The sequence below is a fragment of the Dryobates pubescens genome, chromosome 21 (assembly GCF_014839835.1).
Source record: "Dryobates pubescens isolate bDryPub1 chromosome 21, bDryPub1.pri, whole genome shotgun sequence".
NCBI lineage: Eukaryota > Metazoa > Chordata > Aves > Piciformes > Picidae > Dryobates > Dryobates pubescens.
In genome coordinates this window covers 9,063,557-9,078,046 of record NC_071632.1, presented here as the reverse complement: position 1 = coordinate 9,078,046, position 14,490 = coordinate 9,063,557, and the positions used below count along the sequence as shown (strand labels likewise).

Sequence of the window (14,490 nt, the reverse complement as noted above, 5' to 3'; positions counted from 1 at the left end):
CATTTAAACAGAGTGCACTGTGTGATTAAGTTAGTTTAATTTTGTCAGCATTTGGCATTTGCTGATGCAGAAGGAAATCTTGTTCTCTGCTGTGTCTACATGTGGATGAAAGGAATAAAATATTTACTGTGCAGAGCTGAGAGACCAGATGCTTCTTTACTTCAGAGACTTTTAGGGAAGGGGAAGTCAGGAAGTGCTGCAATTCATTATTTTGTGTCTGGCATGAAATTTGGGTATAGAATTTGTTATGTTTTAATAAGGAAAAAAAAAAGGATTTTTTTTTTACCTGGTTGTAGTGTATTGTCTATTACTGTTGGCTTTTCTGTATTCAGCACTGTAGTACCACCTGGAAAAGAAATTATGCATATCATGATACATGGGATGCACCAAAGGACACAGCAGTCATTAGGAATATCCTATATATAAATCTGAAATAGTAGCACCTTTATTAGACATGTAAGTAACTGAGTATGTGAGATGAGGCATGAAAATATGTCATTAAAGATCTGGTTTACTTTATCAAAAAAGAAAGCAAGAACTCATCATTAAATAGAGCTGTATATCTTTGGAGTCCTTGAAGCACCAGCTGATCAATCCTTGTCATGTCCCTGTGGACCTCTTTGTTTTCTAGACACTGATGTGCTCCAAATCACACAGGAAGACAGCAGCTGATCTTTGTAGCACCTCCTAATAGTCCCCAGTTTGTGCATTCACCCATGATATGTTGCTTCTCATGGCAGGGGTGTGAGGTCCTCCAGCCCCTGTCATGCTGTGCCCTCCCTGTGTGCTGTTCTATAGCTGTATAGTGAGACCAGCTCATAAGAGCAGTGCATGAGAATTCATAGAATCCTATGATAGAATGCTTAGGGTTGGAAGGGACCTTTAAAGGTCATCTAGTCCACCCTCCCTGACAAGGGCAGGAGTATCATCAACTAGATCAGATTGCTTAAAGCCCCATGAAGACTGACCCTGAACATTTCCAGGGATGGGGCTTCTACCACCTCTCTGGGAAATGTGTGCCAGCAGGTTACTCACAGTGTAAAAAGTTTCTTCTTTATATCTAGACTCAGTCTCCTCTCTTTTATTTTAAAACCATCATCCCTCATCCTGTCACAACAGGCCCTGCTAAAAAGATTGCCCCCATTTTTCTTAAAGGCTCTCTTTAAGTATTGGAAGTTCTCAATCAGGTCTTTTCAGAACCTTCTCTTCTCTATGCTGAACAACCTCAACTCTTTCAGCCTCTTTCAGAGGAGAGGTCTTCTGTCTCTCTGATCATTTTTGTTTACCTCCTCTGGACCCACTTTAACTGGTCTGTCTTTCTTGTGCTGACAACTCCAGGGCTGTACCCAGTACTTCAGCTGGGGTTCCAAATGGAGAGGATCACCTCCCTCTAACTGCTGGCCATGCTTCTTTAAATGCAGCCCAGGATGCGGTTGGCATTCCTTGCTGTGAGTGCACAGTGCCAGCCCATGTCCACCTTCTCATACACCGGTACCCCTAAGTCCTTCTCAGCAAGGTCTTCATCCCCTGGCCTGGATGAATACCAGGAGCTGTGCTAACCCAGATGCAGGAGCTTGCACTTGGCTTTGTTGAACCTCATGAGGTTCACCTACGCCCACTTTTCCAGCCTGTCCTGGCCTCTCTGGGTAGCCCAACTTTAGTCTAAGGCAGGCTTCATTTCTGTCTCAAAGAGCAGGAGAAATTAAAGACTTCCCCTTTGTCTTCTTCAAGCAGATGAAAAAAGAGGTGAGTGGGGTCATGGCCCTCTCCTAAGCTCACTAATTGGTATTTTTTAAAATACTTGACTTTTTAAAGCAAGCCTCATATTGATAAAGGAAACAGAAAGGAAATTAGCACAATTATAACTGCACAGTAGGGTGCTGATTACCAGTCAATGGCTTTTCTATTCTTTAGCAAGCAAATGCTTAAAGCATTATAGAAGGGATGGCTATGATGACTTCCAATGGGAATGAATGCCCAAGCTATATCAGCTTTATGTTTGTGAGAATGATCTGATGGGAAACGCTATAAGCCACACAAATAGAGTAGCTCTGTATGGGGTCTGAGCAGTGCAGGAGGGAATCTGGCCTACAGCACAATTAGAGCTAATTGGGAGGGAGACTCCATTGTGATGCTCACATATGTACAAGAGCTCTTGGGGAAGAGGCTCTCACAGTTGTACCCACGAGCACCACATGCATCTGGGAAAAAAGCAGAAGGGACTGATGAAACCCCCTCTGCACTGCTCTGCTATACTTAATGGGCCACAAGATTTACATAATTTCCTTCTATGCATTTTGTTGGGGAAAAAAACACCACAAAACCAAACCCCAAAGAATGTTTTCAATTCAATTATTGATAAATTCACTTCTGTGCATTTTGGTGTTTTAAGTAACATCATACATATGATACAGTACTTCTACAGTGCCCAGAACAGCTGGGCATGTTCTGCTCAGAGTTTCTAGGTGGTACAGTCATAAATTATAATAAAGTGTCTGCACTTTTGTAGAAAGGCAATGTAATACTTTTCAGTTTTAGTACTGAAATAGGTTCAGCCCCCCAGAAGAGCTGCTGCTCAGGAAGTCTGGTGACTTTTCCCTTGTCTTAGAATTTATAAACTGCTCCCTAAAGCACAACCTGCAAAAATTGCCAGAAGGAGTTTCTTCTGCTCAATAAGCTTTCCCTAAGGGACATGTGGGATGCAGTATTGAGCTCCCTGAAGTGCAGACTATGAGTGAACAGGGAAGGTGCTTGCACAGATCTGTCTTCTTTCCCTCACACAGCCTCCATCTAGGTGAAATATGGCTCTATCTGCTGGGCTTTGCAAGCCAGCCTTCAATCTAGGCTTTTGCAGGAAGCCCCAGAGTTTCCTGACCTGCTCTTTCCTTTCAGAAAAATAAATAAATTACAATGGTTAGTAACACTGAAAGCTTTCTGAGCTACCTTAACAGATTATGGACTATTTTATCAGACTCCTTGCATGGCTGCTTTCAAAAGGAATAAGATTCACCTGGGACACTGATTTGAAAAGCAGTGACAGTGACCGTGCAGTGTCTTTTCCACTCAAGGATTGTTTTTCAATTTATGATTTGCCACATGCATTTACAGGGGACACTGGCAAAGCTCAGAAAGGATTTGATGCTGAAGCTGCACTTTTATTTGTATCTGCTGTTGGATGTTCTACTTGGCTGCTCCAAAAAGTCAATCTCTTACTTAAGGTTTCCCAATGTCCTCTCGGAAAGCTATTGCCAGATTTTAATGCTATTTTATATCATGGATATGAGAAGGAATAAACATTTATTAGATAAGCACATCATGGAGTAGTGATGAAATAACTTATGTCACTGTGTCCAAAATTAAGTTCAGTTACTGTAGATGTATAGAACTCCTACAGGAAGCTCTCATCAAACAGACCCAGAGCTTGGTGCAGCAAGCAACCTCCAAGAGGAGACCAAAAATGTAGTGGTGCAGTGTCAGCTTTCTCAGAAGGACAGTGGGGTTTTTCTTGCAAAAGTAGGAGAATATGAAAACTACCAAATTTGCTCTGTTCTAGAGGCAAACTCTGTTATGTCTCTCCCTCCTACTTCCCTGCTAGTGATGGCAGCTCGGAGAACATCAGCCTCCCTGTGGTTGTAATGGAGTGTTCATAGAGATGCTCACAGAAATATTTCTGCTGGTATAGGTGTGAGCATGCTTTGATGAAACAAACACACTTTGTTTCCATCTAGGAAAGGTTTGGGACTGAGATTTGAGCCCTATACTAAATTTTAGGTATGGAAGCATATGTATATCTTGGACCTAAACAATATTTCATTTTGAGTTCTAACCATCTCGGACCATAAGCCTCAAAAGGTTTGTCCAGCTTTTTTTTTTGTAGTAAGAGACAAGTCTGTCTAAGACATTTGATTAGACACAATTCCTGCTAAAAAAAAATAATAAAAAAAGAAAATCTGCCCTCTCTTCCAGCTAGTCACTATTATTTGCTTCCAAAATTACATAGCTGAGAAAACAATCAAAAGTATTGTCATGTGTAAAAGGCAGATGCTCATGTTTTGACAGCACTGGCGATATGAACGGCATACCAATGTCCATTTATGTTGAGTGATTAAATCACTGCAAACATTTAGCTGGTAACTGGTGATGGATATGAGCTACAATGAAGCTGCAATGGAATGAGGATGGTTTCTGCACCTGTCAGTTGGTAGTCATCACCTGTGCCACTGTGACAGTTTGCCTGGTCATCATCACACTCATCCACAGGTTTGCCTTCCGAAATGGTAGGGACAACGGTAGGAGCTGAAACAAAATCCAGTGGTTCAGTTAAAATGTGCTGGAGAATCAGCATGCAATTGGCAGTAACACTTTGATGAGCACCATGTGCTGTTGTCATATGTTCTAGCTGAGGACTGAAGCAGCTCTACTTTGCAGGTTAGTTAGTATTTCTTGGCAATAGGATGTATCACTCCTGCCTCACTCTGCTGTATCTGAACTCCAGTTCAGATTCTCTTTTAACTGTCTGCTGAGTGCTGTTCCTACCAATGAAGAGTGAATGCCTCTCAAGGCAGGATGAGACTCTTAGGTGTGACATGAGGTACTAAACCCTTTATTTTATTGCAGGCTAAACTGCCTGTGAGTAGGCCTGTACAGAGGAGCAGGAGAGGTGCATGCTCAGGGTGGTAATTCTGCAGCACCCACCATAACCTCTGCAGTGCACATATAAGACGGGAAGTGTCTAACCAGGGTCCTGGTAACAGTGACAGGAAGGCAGCGTCATGTAGAATCACTTTGTGAGCAACGAGCAGGTCTGGAAGGAGTTTCTTTTGTTTTTGTTGAAGTTATAAATAAGACATCAGTGATGTCAGCCACCCCTCCCGGCCACCTGCCTGCTTCTCCTTGGTGATTTCTTTCCGGTAGCTGCTGCCCAACCAGTAAAAGTCTGACCTTTGTTATTACAGTTAAAAGCTTGAGATTTGTGCAAGGTGCCAGAAAATATATCTTTAACCCAGTATCTGCAAAACATACCACATCTGGAATATCAGAATACAGTTACGTGGTGTTTTGTTTAGGTTTATGTTTTATGCTGCAGGTACAGTTCTCTGGCTTAAGATAAGCACTCTGGGAATGTGATCCAGGCTTATGTCTGTTCTCACCCACTGTTATTTTCATTAACAATGCTCTACTGTCATTATTAGCTATGCAGTAACACACCTCTTTTTTGGATCTTTCTTTGCCTTTCTACTACTCCCAGAGCCTGCTGGCCACAGAAGATCTTAGGCATTGACTTCTTGGCCTGAAAATGTCAGGAGGGCTAGTAATTTCTGAAGCAGATATAATCTGGGATGAAACATGGTTCTTTAGGACCCTGACATGTGCTTTACAGGTACAGCTGAGCCTTGGTTAAAGAAACAGTTTTCTGTATCCATTATGAATTATGCAGAGCATCTGTCCCCCTCTGGGACGTCTCTCTGGCTTTCTACCTCAAGTTAAGTTTCTTATCTTGATCTTCTTGCCACTGTATAGCCCCAAGCTTGCCTGCATCTCTGCCACCATTTCATGTAAGCCCCCCTGGGATGCTTCGAGCACACAAAAATTCCCTTTGCTCATTATTGTTGGAAAGCTGATTTCTACTCCTGCCCGTGCCTGCCTCCATGCTTCTTTTTTCATCCCAACTCCTTTCCAGCTCAGTAAATCTTAAATTACTTCTCTTCACTGAACTCTGCCCTTAACATACAGTTACACAACAAAGTTTTCTTACTATGCTTCTTCCATGGGTAAATGGCAATTGACCTCACTTCTCCAAGGGTGACCTACGGGTGAGCACCCTTCAAAAGGACACCATACCAGAAAGGCAAACTCAAGAAGATGTGTCCCAGGGAAAAAAAAATGTACTTCCTGGTGCAGTTTGTCTAATAGCAAAGACATTTTGTCCTGTTTGTCTTCTCTTTGGCTCCTCCATCTCACTGAGCAATTTGTTCTTGATACATGGTCCATGGACTTCTTGATATCTAGGTGGCTACAAGAGCCCTGTGGCTGAGTTTACATAATGCAGGTGCTGGGTTTTCTTGCTTTTTTTTTTCTGTGCACATAGCACAATAGTCTGCAGGGTCTAAGCATTCCCACAGGAAATAAGGACTTCCTGCAGGAACTAAGAAGTATTTCCAACCTCTCCACTTTCCGGGCCAAGTGAGAAGCATACTTATTCAATCTGGCCTTCACTAAAAAAACACAACACACAACTCATCAGTTCTCACAGCAAATGCCTCCCACTCTTCCGCCTTGGGGAAGAAACTATGAGAAAGAAATAGAGGCACAGAGGTCGGCTCCATTCAGTTTGTTCAGCTACTTCTATACAAGGAACATCTGAAACCCTGGATAAGATGGTTTGTTATCCTGTGTGGTGTTTAACTGTGTGGTTTACAAGCCATGCTACTATACTATACCGTCAGCCACCAGACAAAACTGTGAAATTCACGTAGTGTAATCTATAGTTATCTCTGAAGTTGAATAATTATTGTTTATATAAAAAGAATCAAAGCTTGTCTTCATGTCACTATCCAAGGATGATGTCTAAACATTGCTTTTCCTGATCTTTTATCTTCTACATGTTCTTGCAAAATGAAAGGAACAAAGAGGTCCCCTTTACCCACCAAAAGGAATAGCACAGGCACTGTCCAGCCCAGTAATCATTGCCTACCATAGTCTCTGATGTGATTTCCACATCCTTTGAAGGAGCAAGGGACAAAATTGCTATATTTAGTGCAAAGCTCCTTCTGCATTTTCAGGAAACGTCTCTTCCAGGGTTGTATTATGGTAAGAAAGTTTAAGTTCCTGTCTTTATTGTTTCCTAACAGCTCTATGATTCTCAAAAGTATAATCATAAGCCTGCTTAAGGGAACAGAAAGCCATGTGGAGAGTATCACTGCAAATCAACAAAGGAATGGGAGAAAGAATAATATTTGAGCCTTGGGCATATTCAAATGTCAGCAAAGAAGGAATTGATTAGGCCAAGAAACAGCAATAATGGCAGTTGTGGAAGCGAGAGTCTGATGTGCTGCCTGTTCAGACACAGCAGTGTTCAGCAGTAGTCCAAGTGGAGAATGTATTTATGAAAATAATAAAGGGCATTCATCTCTAGCAGAGCAATTACCTTCGAGTTCACAGCCCAGCAGCTCCATTCTCAGCCCCAGCCCTCCGTGTGTGGCTCTCTCGGGGTAGACGCGGATGAATCTGGTCGAGACAGGTTCAAAAGTCCGCAGCTCGGGTGTGTCGTAGTTGGTGTTGCCTTCAAAAGTCTGCAAAGCATGATAAACACTACTTGTTAAAAAAAAAAAAGGGAAAGAAAAAGCTTTTTGGAGCAACTGTCTTTTTTTCCCTTCATTCTCTGGTCCTTGAATTAGGTGAGCAATAGGCCAGGTGCTAACTGTTTAACAAATGTGATCTATTCCTGTCCTAAATGAGAGTGGAAAATGCATAGCTGAAGCTTCTTGGAAAAGTAATGCATTTCATTTTTCATAAACTCAGTGGCAACCAATCCATCAGGGTCATAACAAGAGCTGAGTGTTTAATGAGACATGTTTTTAAATGACTCTCTGATCTGGGCTTTAACTGGGTGACATTTTCAACACTTCTCAGGGAAAAAAAATGGCTTAGGTGAAGATCCTGTCACCTTATAAGTGGTTACAATAATAATCCAACTATTCAAGAGAAAATTTGAATCTGATTTCCCCCAGTGACAGAGTTTCACAAGTTGTAGTTATTTCAAAAGGCATAAATTAAACTCCAGGAACAGTAGCTGCAAGAGTTCTTCCACTGAGCCTACTATTGAATAAGAATAAAAAGAGAGAAATAAAGAAGAAAGCTGCTTCCTGACAAAACTGCAATATAATCCAACAGGCAAGGCAGGTCAGGAAATCTACATTTCAGACAAAGCTCTCTTCTCCGGATTGCATTCTGTGTTCTTCAGCCATAATGCAGCTCTCAATGGCATTTGTTTGACACCTTCAGGCTTTTCTCGTCAGTGATCTTTTACATATAGAACAAGGTGTAATTTGTACTTACAGCAACACCTCAGGTGCCCCTGTGGAGATGATCAGTCTTTAGAATGAATTAACTGTACAAAGGAACAGTCCTTGCCATGAAGAGTTTATAACTCAAGATAGGCAAAATGAGTTAGTTTTACCTTATTTGATGGTAAAAAAATGACTTTGGAATATTGTGTATTGAACACTCTAAAGTACAAAACATGAAAAAGTATATGACAGTGATGTAAAAATAAAGTATTTTCACCTTTTCTATGAGTTAGTTAAATAGTAAAACATTAGAAACCATCTTCTTTGAACTAGACTTTAAATTTTGGATTAGAATTACTATTATAATATACTTCCAACCCATAGCTGCAGAGCCTGAAGCCTTCTTCAGGAGGAAATGACCAAATGCCCCTCATTTGGATGAGAACTAAGGCTATACTGCAATGAACTCCTCTTATTGATCTATGGCAGACAAAACAGAGGCTATGGGAGAAGCTGTCTGTATTTCTCAAGGCACAAAGCCAGCACAGCTACATCTGACTGCTGCTTGTATTTTCAGTGCTGTCCTAAAAGCCTTACTTGTTTTCACTGTACACCTCTGTATCACAGTATCAGAGTATATTAGAGGTTGGAAGGGACCTCAAGAGATCATTGGGTCCAATCCCCCTGCCAAAGCAGGATCACTTAGGATAGTCCACACAGGAATGCATCCAGGTGGGTTTTGAAAGTCTCCAGAGACGGAGACCCCACAACCTCCCTGGGCAGCCTGTTCCAGTGTTCCATCACCCTCACTGTAAAGAAGTTTCTCCTCATGTTGAGGTGAAATGTTCTATGTTCAAGTTTGAACCTGTTCCTTGTCTTATTACGGTACACCACAGTATATGAGCCAATGGCGCACAGCCCCTTCTGCCCATTGATTAGAGTGCCAGTCAGAAGAGCCAATGTTAATGGGAGAAGAGAAGACTCCAGGGGTGACCTTGGAGCTGCCTTCCCATACCCGAAGGGATCCTACAGGAAGGCTGGAGAGGGACTTTTCACAAGGGTGTCTGGCAATAGGTCAAGCAGGAATGATTTGAAGCTGAGGGAGAGGAGGTTTAGACTGGATCTTAGGAGGATGGTGAGACTCTGGAATAGGCTGCCCTGGGAGGTTGTATATGCCTCCTCCCTGGAGGTGTTCAAGGCCAGGTTGGATGAGGCCTTGAGTAGCTGAGTCTAGTTGAGAGTTCCTGCCCATGGTGGGGAGGTTGGGGTAGATGACCTCTAAGGTCCCTTCCAACCTAGGCCATTCTATGTACATTAATGTTTCTGTTCCTGCCTCCTGGAGGAGACTGTACCTCCAAGGTGTCTCCCGGGGGCACTGGCTGACCTGGTGTTCTGCCAGTGCTTAGAAGACAGTTGTCAAAAATTCAACATGTAGATGGCCTGTCACATCTAATTAACATGGAATTACATATTATTATAATTGAATAGGCAATATAGTGCAAATGATTAGAAAAGCTACCTACCATGTGAGAAAGAATGAATTCCATTTTATGTATGAAAAGTAGACAGACACATGTATCTGAGGAATCCTTGCTTCCTTTTTAATAGTAGTCTTAATAGCAACACATAATAATGAAAACCATTTTATAAAAGACATCAGGGCTGGAGTACTGACACATAGGCATTAGAATTCAATAGGCATCTCGAATTATATTGAATTATTGTCCTTTGTAGTGCAGAGCTGCCTGTGATTCAATTTTGACTGATCATTTAAAACACATACTGATATTCTTTGTGGGGGAGGAGAGAGGAATGTGCAGTAAAACTTCACTTTATGAGTGCCTTTCATGCAGGCTATGTCACAAATTGTTTTGCTGATTTACAAAGATAAAAGTATAATAAATAATGGCTAAACAAAAGAGAAGCTAAACTGATGAGAGGGGGGAAAAAAAATCTTACTAATATCTTTTAAGATTGAAACAAACATTGCAGCAAAATTCATACTTTCATAGAATGGTTTGGGTTGAAGGGGACCATATAGAGCATCCAGTTCCAACCCTCCTGCCTTGGCCAGGGACACCTTCCACTAGACCAGGGTGCTCAAGAACCCATCCAGCCTGGTCTTGAACACCTCCAGACGGGGGGCAAAATGTAAAAAGGTTGTCCAAATGGCAGGATATTTAGAAGTTTCTTATACCAGAAATGCTGAGAGAAAGTATAAAAAACCCCAAAAGAGTGGAAGGAGGGAAGTAATAAGAAAGAGAAAGGTGATGTTATTGAGAAGCTTGAGTAAGACTATGAACAAGACATACAAATTGGATCTTGAAATGAAAATGAGGTTCTGCATGGTCATTCAGTGTGATGTTCAATCCTTTGACTGATCTAGGCTAAAGGAGAAAATATGCTGCATATTAAACAAAGAAGAAGGAAAAAAAAAGGCGGAAATTGGGTCAGCCAAAGAGGAAGGAGTTATGGTAGTCCCAAGGAGAGCAGCTCCAGGCATGGATGATAAGATCATGTTGAGAAACAAGGTGAGTTTTATCCTTTGGACATGTTCTGTTGTTATGTTTACTTTGTCACTGCTCTTTCTTTTCCTCAAATGCAGTTGTTTGTTTATTGAAAGTCAAGACTCTAAGCAAGTGAAACGATGTGTTTCATTTCATGCAACAGGGCTGTTTCTAATCCACGTTCCTGCTGTGACTCATTATAGTGTGCTGTCCCATCCAGCTCTACTTGCATTTAAAAATACTACTTTCCAGTATATCAATATTTAAAATCCCTCAGACTCCCAAATCATGGGATTTATCTGACTCCTTTTAAAGAAAACTTGGGCTTCAGAAGAAAGTTTATTAAATGCCCTGAATTTTTTGGGGAAGGATTATAATTATGCCACAAGAGAACTGAATTCCAGCCTTCTCCATTCCATTAATCTTGAAAGTCAATTTCTGGTAGTGATGAAAGTTGAGGATGGGCTCAGTGCATCAGTTAGCACAGTAGTTTGCTTGTCAAACAGCTAACTTCTGACAATGATGGCAAGTGCTTGTATTAGAAAACAGAAAGCCATGCAGCAGAAGGCGCGCTGCTTTGAAAGCATATGGCATTATTTTTTTCCCTGGTTGAGCCACAGTGTAGAAGTACATGTCAAAACAACATCTATCTTAGAAGGAAAGTGGTTAGATCCCATTGTTGATTTACACTCTCTTCACACTTTATGATGAAGTCAAAACTCATAGTAACAAGAGAAAAGGGATGACTGCAAAGGCTGAATTCATTTAGTTTTAATCCCCAAAACAAATGATGAAAAGTGATGAGAAGTGAGAAAATGCAGACATATTCAGTGAGATTAAAACAGGAGAGAATGAAGTCCAATGTTTACTAAATGTGCCTGGAAAAGCTGCATCCATGGGCCCACTCAGCTTTTCCTTGAAGGAAACACAGGTTTGTCCAATGGATGAGTCTATGTAGTGACACAGCTTTTACATCTAATTTTCAGACTAACAGAGATGAGATATGGAGCAGCTCTCCAGATTCCCATCTGACAAGTACCACATTGATTTGCCTTTTGAGGACACATTTTTGTTTATAATAGCCTGATCATCCCAGTACCAGTTTGTGAACAAGGCTACATGCCCACTGGCTTCCTCAAGGAACAGGGTGGGAGGATTGAAAAAGGGTTGTGCCTTTTGAGGTAAAAATGCATTTTGTGAGCATTGATGGCCAAAGGGGATGGAAGACTTAACAAATGGATTTTGGGGTAAATAAACACTTAGCACAATTTATGCCCTGAAAATTATACAAAGAAAAATAAGTACATTTCTAGAAATTCTTCTGGGCTACACTACTTTTCTTTTCTCTGGCATCTAACCCAGCAATCCATGTGGCCCTCCTCTCTACATATCTTGCAGTTTCTGCTTGAACTTATGAACCAGCTGCCCTTTACTCCCAAGCACCTTTCAAGATGCTGTACTTGTGACAGTACAATTTACTTTTCACTTGGGATGGGATAAGACATCAAAAACTCCTATCACTTTTAGAGATACTTGGATCAGACCACTACAGAGGGCCTGTGAAGCCCTTGAAGCAGTCTACAGGCAGTTCAGAAATCTAGCAGGTACCACATTGAGTTGAATAACAAGCATTCTCATGCAAAAGGAAGCAAAAGAAAAGTTCTTTCACTTTCAGTGGAAAAACTGTAGAGGAAATACTACTTTTTGGCAGTGTTGTGTATTACCACTGCACAGGATTTTGCAGCCACCCTTGTCAGAAATCAAGTCTGAGCTAGCTGTTGAACAAACTAAATCTTTGCCACACAGAGAGGCAAACGTCCTAAGACCAGCTCCTGCCCTCAGGCATGGACTGTTCCCACAGCATCCCTTCAGGGCTGTTGCCTGAGGAGTCCTCCTGTGTGGCTTCACCCCAGCTATGTGCCTTTTCTAGGCTTGTAGAAATTGAATGCAAACATTTTTGGTGAAATGAAGCTTTTCTTAGTGCAGAGCTTTCCTCCTTACCTTTATCTTTTTCTTGCTGGAATCCATGATCATTTTCCAATCTGAGCCATTGTTGCTGTAGCCAATTTTGAATTTTTTCATGAATACTTTGTTTTCTCTGTGCTTGCCTCCTTGGACAATTATGCCCCTTACTTGCTTTTCTTCACCAAGGTCTATTTGAAGCCATTCATTTGTATATGGATGGGTAGTTGGTGGCAGTGCCCAGCCTGAGCGGCTTGTTATGAGGCGAGCATTTTCTGGGATCCAGTTTCTATCAACTTGAGTGGATGCAGTAATCTGAGAGTCAGGAATGAGCCCAGACACCATACCCAGCATCCCAGAGCAAGGGTAATCTACAGAGAAAAAAAACCCAAACAAACAAAAAAACCCCAAGCAAATAAATGAATTAGTTCTTCTGAATAAGCAGTGAAACAGAAACAGGACATCTCAGTCAATTCAATCACCATAAGCAATACTTAGCTCTTTCTTATATCCAAATTCATGTCTTTAGATTTGTATATCATTTTCATTTGTTCAGACTTGCACATCCTAGTTTTGGCAGGAAGTACCAAAATACCACAAGTATTTCTGGCTTGATGGGAACCAAAAGGATCAGAAAATACGATGCTATTCTTGTTTTCTATTCTTCTGGCTAAAGCAGGGTCACATCTGAATTTGTGACTATTTCCCTAGAGAAAGACTCCAAAATCAGCCAAAAGCTGGTTTCATGTTACTTAATTTTTGGTGATATTCAGAATGGGCTTATTTAATGCATTCTGTAAAATGTAATTTATTGCTGTATTTGAGATTTTTCTGTTCTATTCTTTTGGTCTGTCAGGCTTTGCTTCTTTTATGGTCCCAGATAAATATGAATTAGAAGTAGGAAAAGCTTTTAGCAAGGAATAAAAATTTCCAATCTGGAATTCATCAGCTGTTCTGCTGATGTTACCTTCATCTAACCTGAAAAGATTTCATAGAATGACCTGGAATTCTATAACACAGTAATCAGCAATCTTATCTTCCTGCTCTATGGAAACCAGTCCTAAGAAACATTTTCAAGGTTAAAGAAATACCTTAAGAAAAAAAACCCCAAACAAACCCCAGACCTAGAAATACTAAAAATTATTGCCAATGAACTCTATTTAGTGCTAGATAGCTTTCAGAAAGATCAGCCTTGTAAAAAACAGTAGATCATAAACATTTTCTTTAATCTATAATTTCTTGTATTTTTAACTTAACAGAGACAAATGCCTTCATTTTGAAATCCTAAACCTGAAATTCTCTGCTTGTGGCTGGTTTGTGGATTCCACCCCCCCATGTTAATACTTTGAAGATACTGAATGCCTTTTGCTGGTACTTCAGAAAGCAATTTGGACAGTTACTTTAGTAGCTATCAGTGTGATATATGTTCCTATACTGATCACTAGCAGGAACTTGACTGTATACATCTGCTTGCTTGAACAGGCTTTAGATCTAAGTATTTGTACCTTGCAACCCTTGAAAAATATAGTTATGTATGTTTGTTCCTGGGAAAACCTGCTGAGAGGTACCTACAAATAGCAGGCACGAGAGGGGAAGGAAAAACAAGATGGGAATTTGCAAAATGTTTTTTATCTTAGGTATTTTGCATGGTACTGTAAAATAATTGCAAGAAAAGTAATGAAATCTGATTTTTTTCCCCACTTTGTGAAACTGAACACCTAAAAGGTAATGCCAAAACAACATTGAGATAACATTAGGTGAGTAGGTTCTTGTTTCTCCTTCTCCTTCTCCTTCTCCTTCTCCTTCTCCTTCTCCTTCTCCTTCTCCTTCTCCTTCTCCTTCTCCTTCTCCTTCTCCTTCTCCTTCTCCTTCTCCTTCTCCTTCTCCTTCTCCTTCTCCTTCTCCTTCTCCTTCTCCTTCTCCATCTTGTTTTTCTTCTTCTTCCCCTTCCCCTTCCCTTTTTCATATTTCACAGAATCACAACCTTTCTACATTCAGACCACAGTGGAAAT

The 14,490-nt window shown here is 40.9% G+C and overlaps 1 protein-coding gene across 1 annotated transcript in view; it reads right to left on the bottom strand.

Moving 5' to 3' along the window:
- Positions 1 to 14,490, bottom strand: part of NRP1 (neuropilin 1) — a 118,117-nt gene that overhangs the window by 18,385 nt on the left and 85,242 nt on the right. Inside the window, 4 exon segments of the mRNA XM_054171218.1 lie at positions 287 to 346; positions 4,192 to 4,296; positions 7,148 to 7,292; positions 12,518 to 12,849. Coding sequence (XP_054027193.1) covers positions 287 to 346; positions 4,192 to 4,296; positions 7,148 to 7,292; positions 12,518 to 12,849 — 642 coding nt within the window.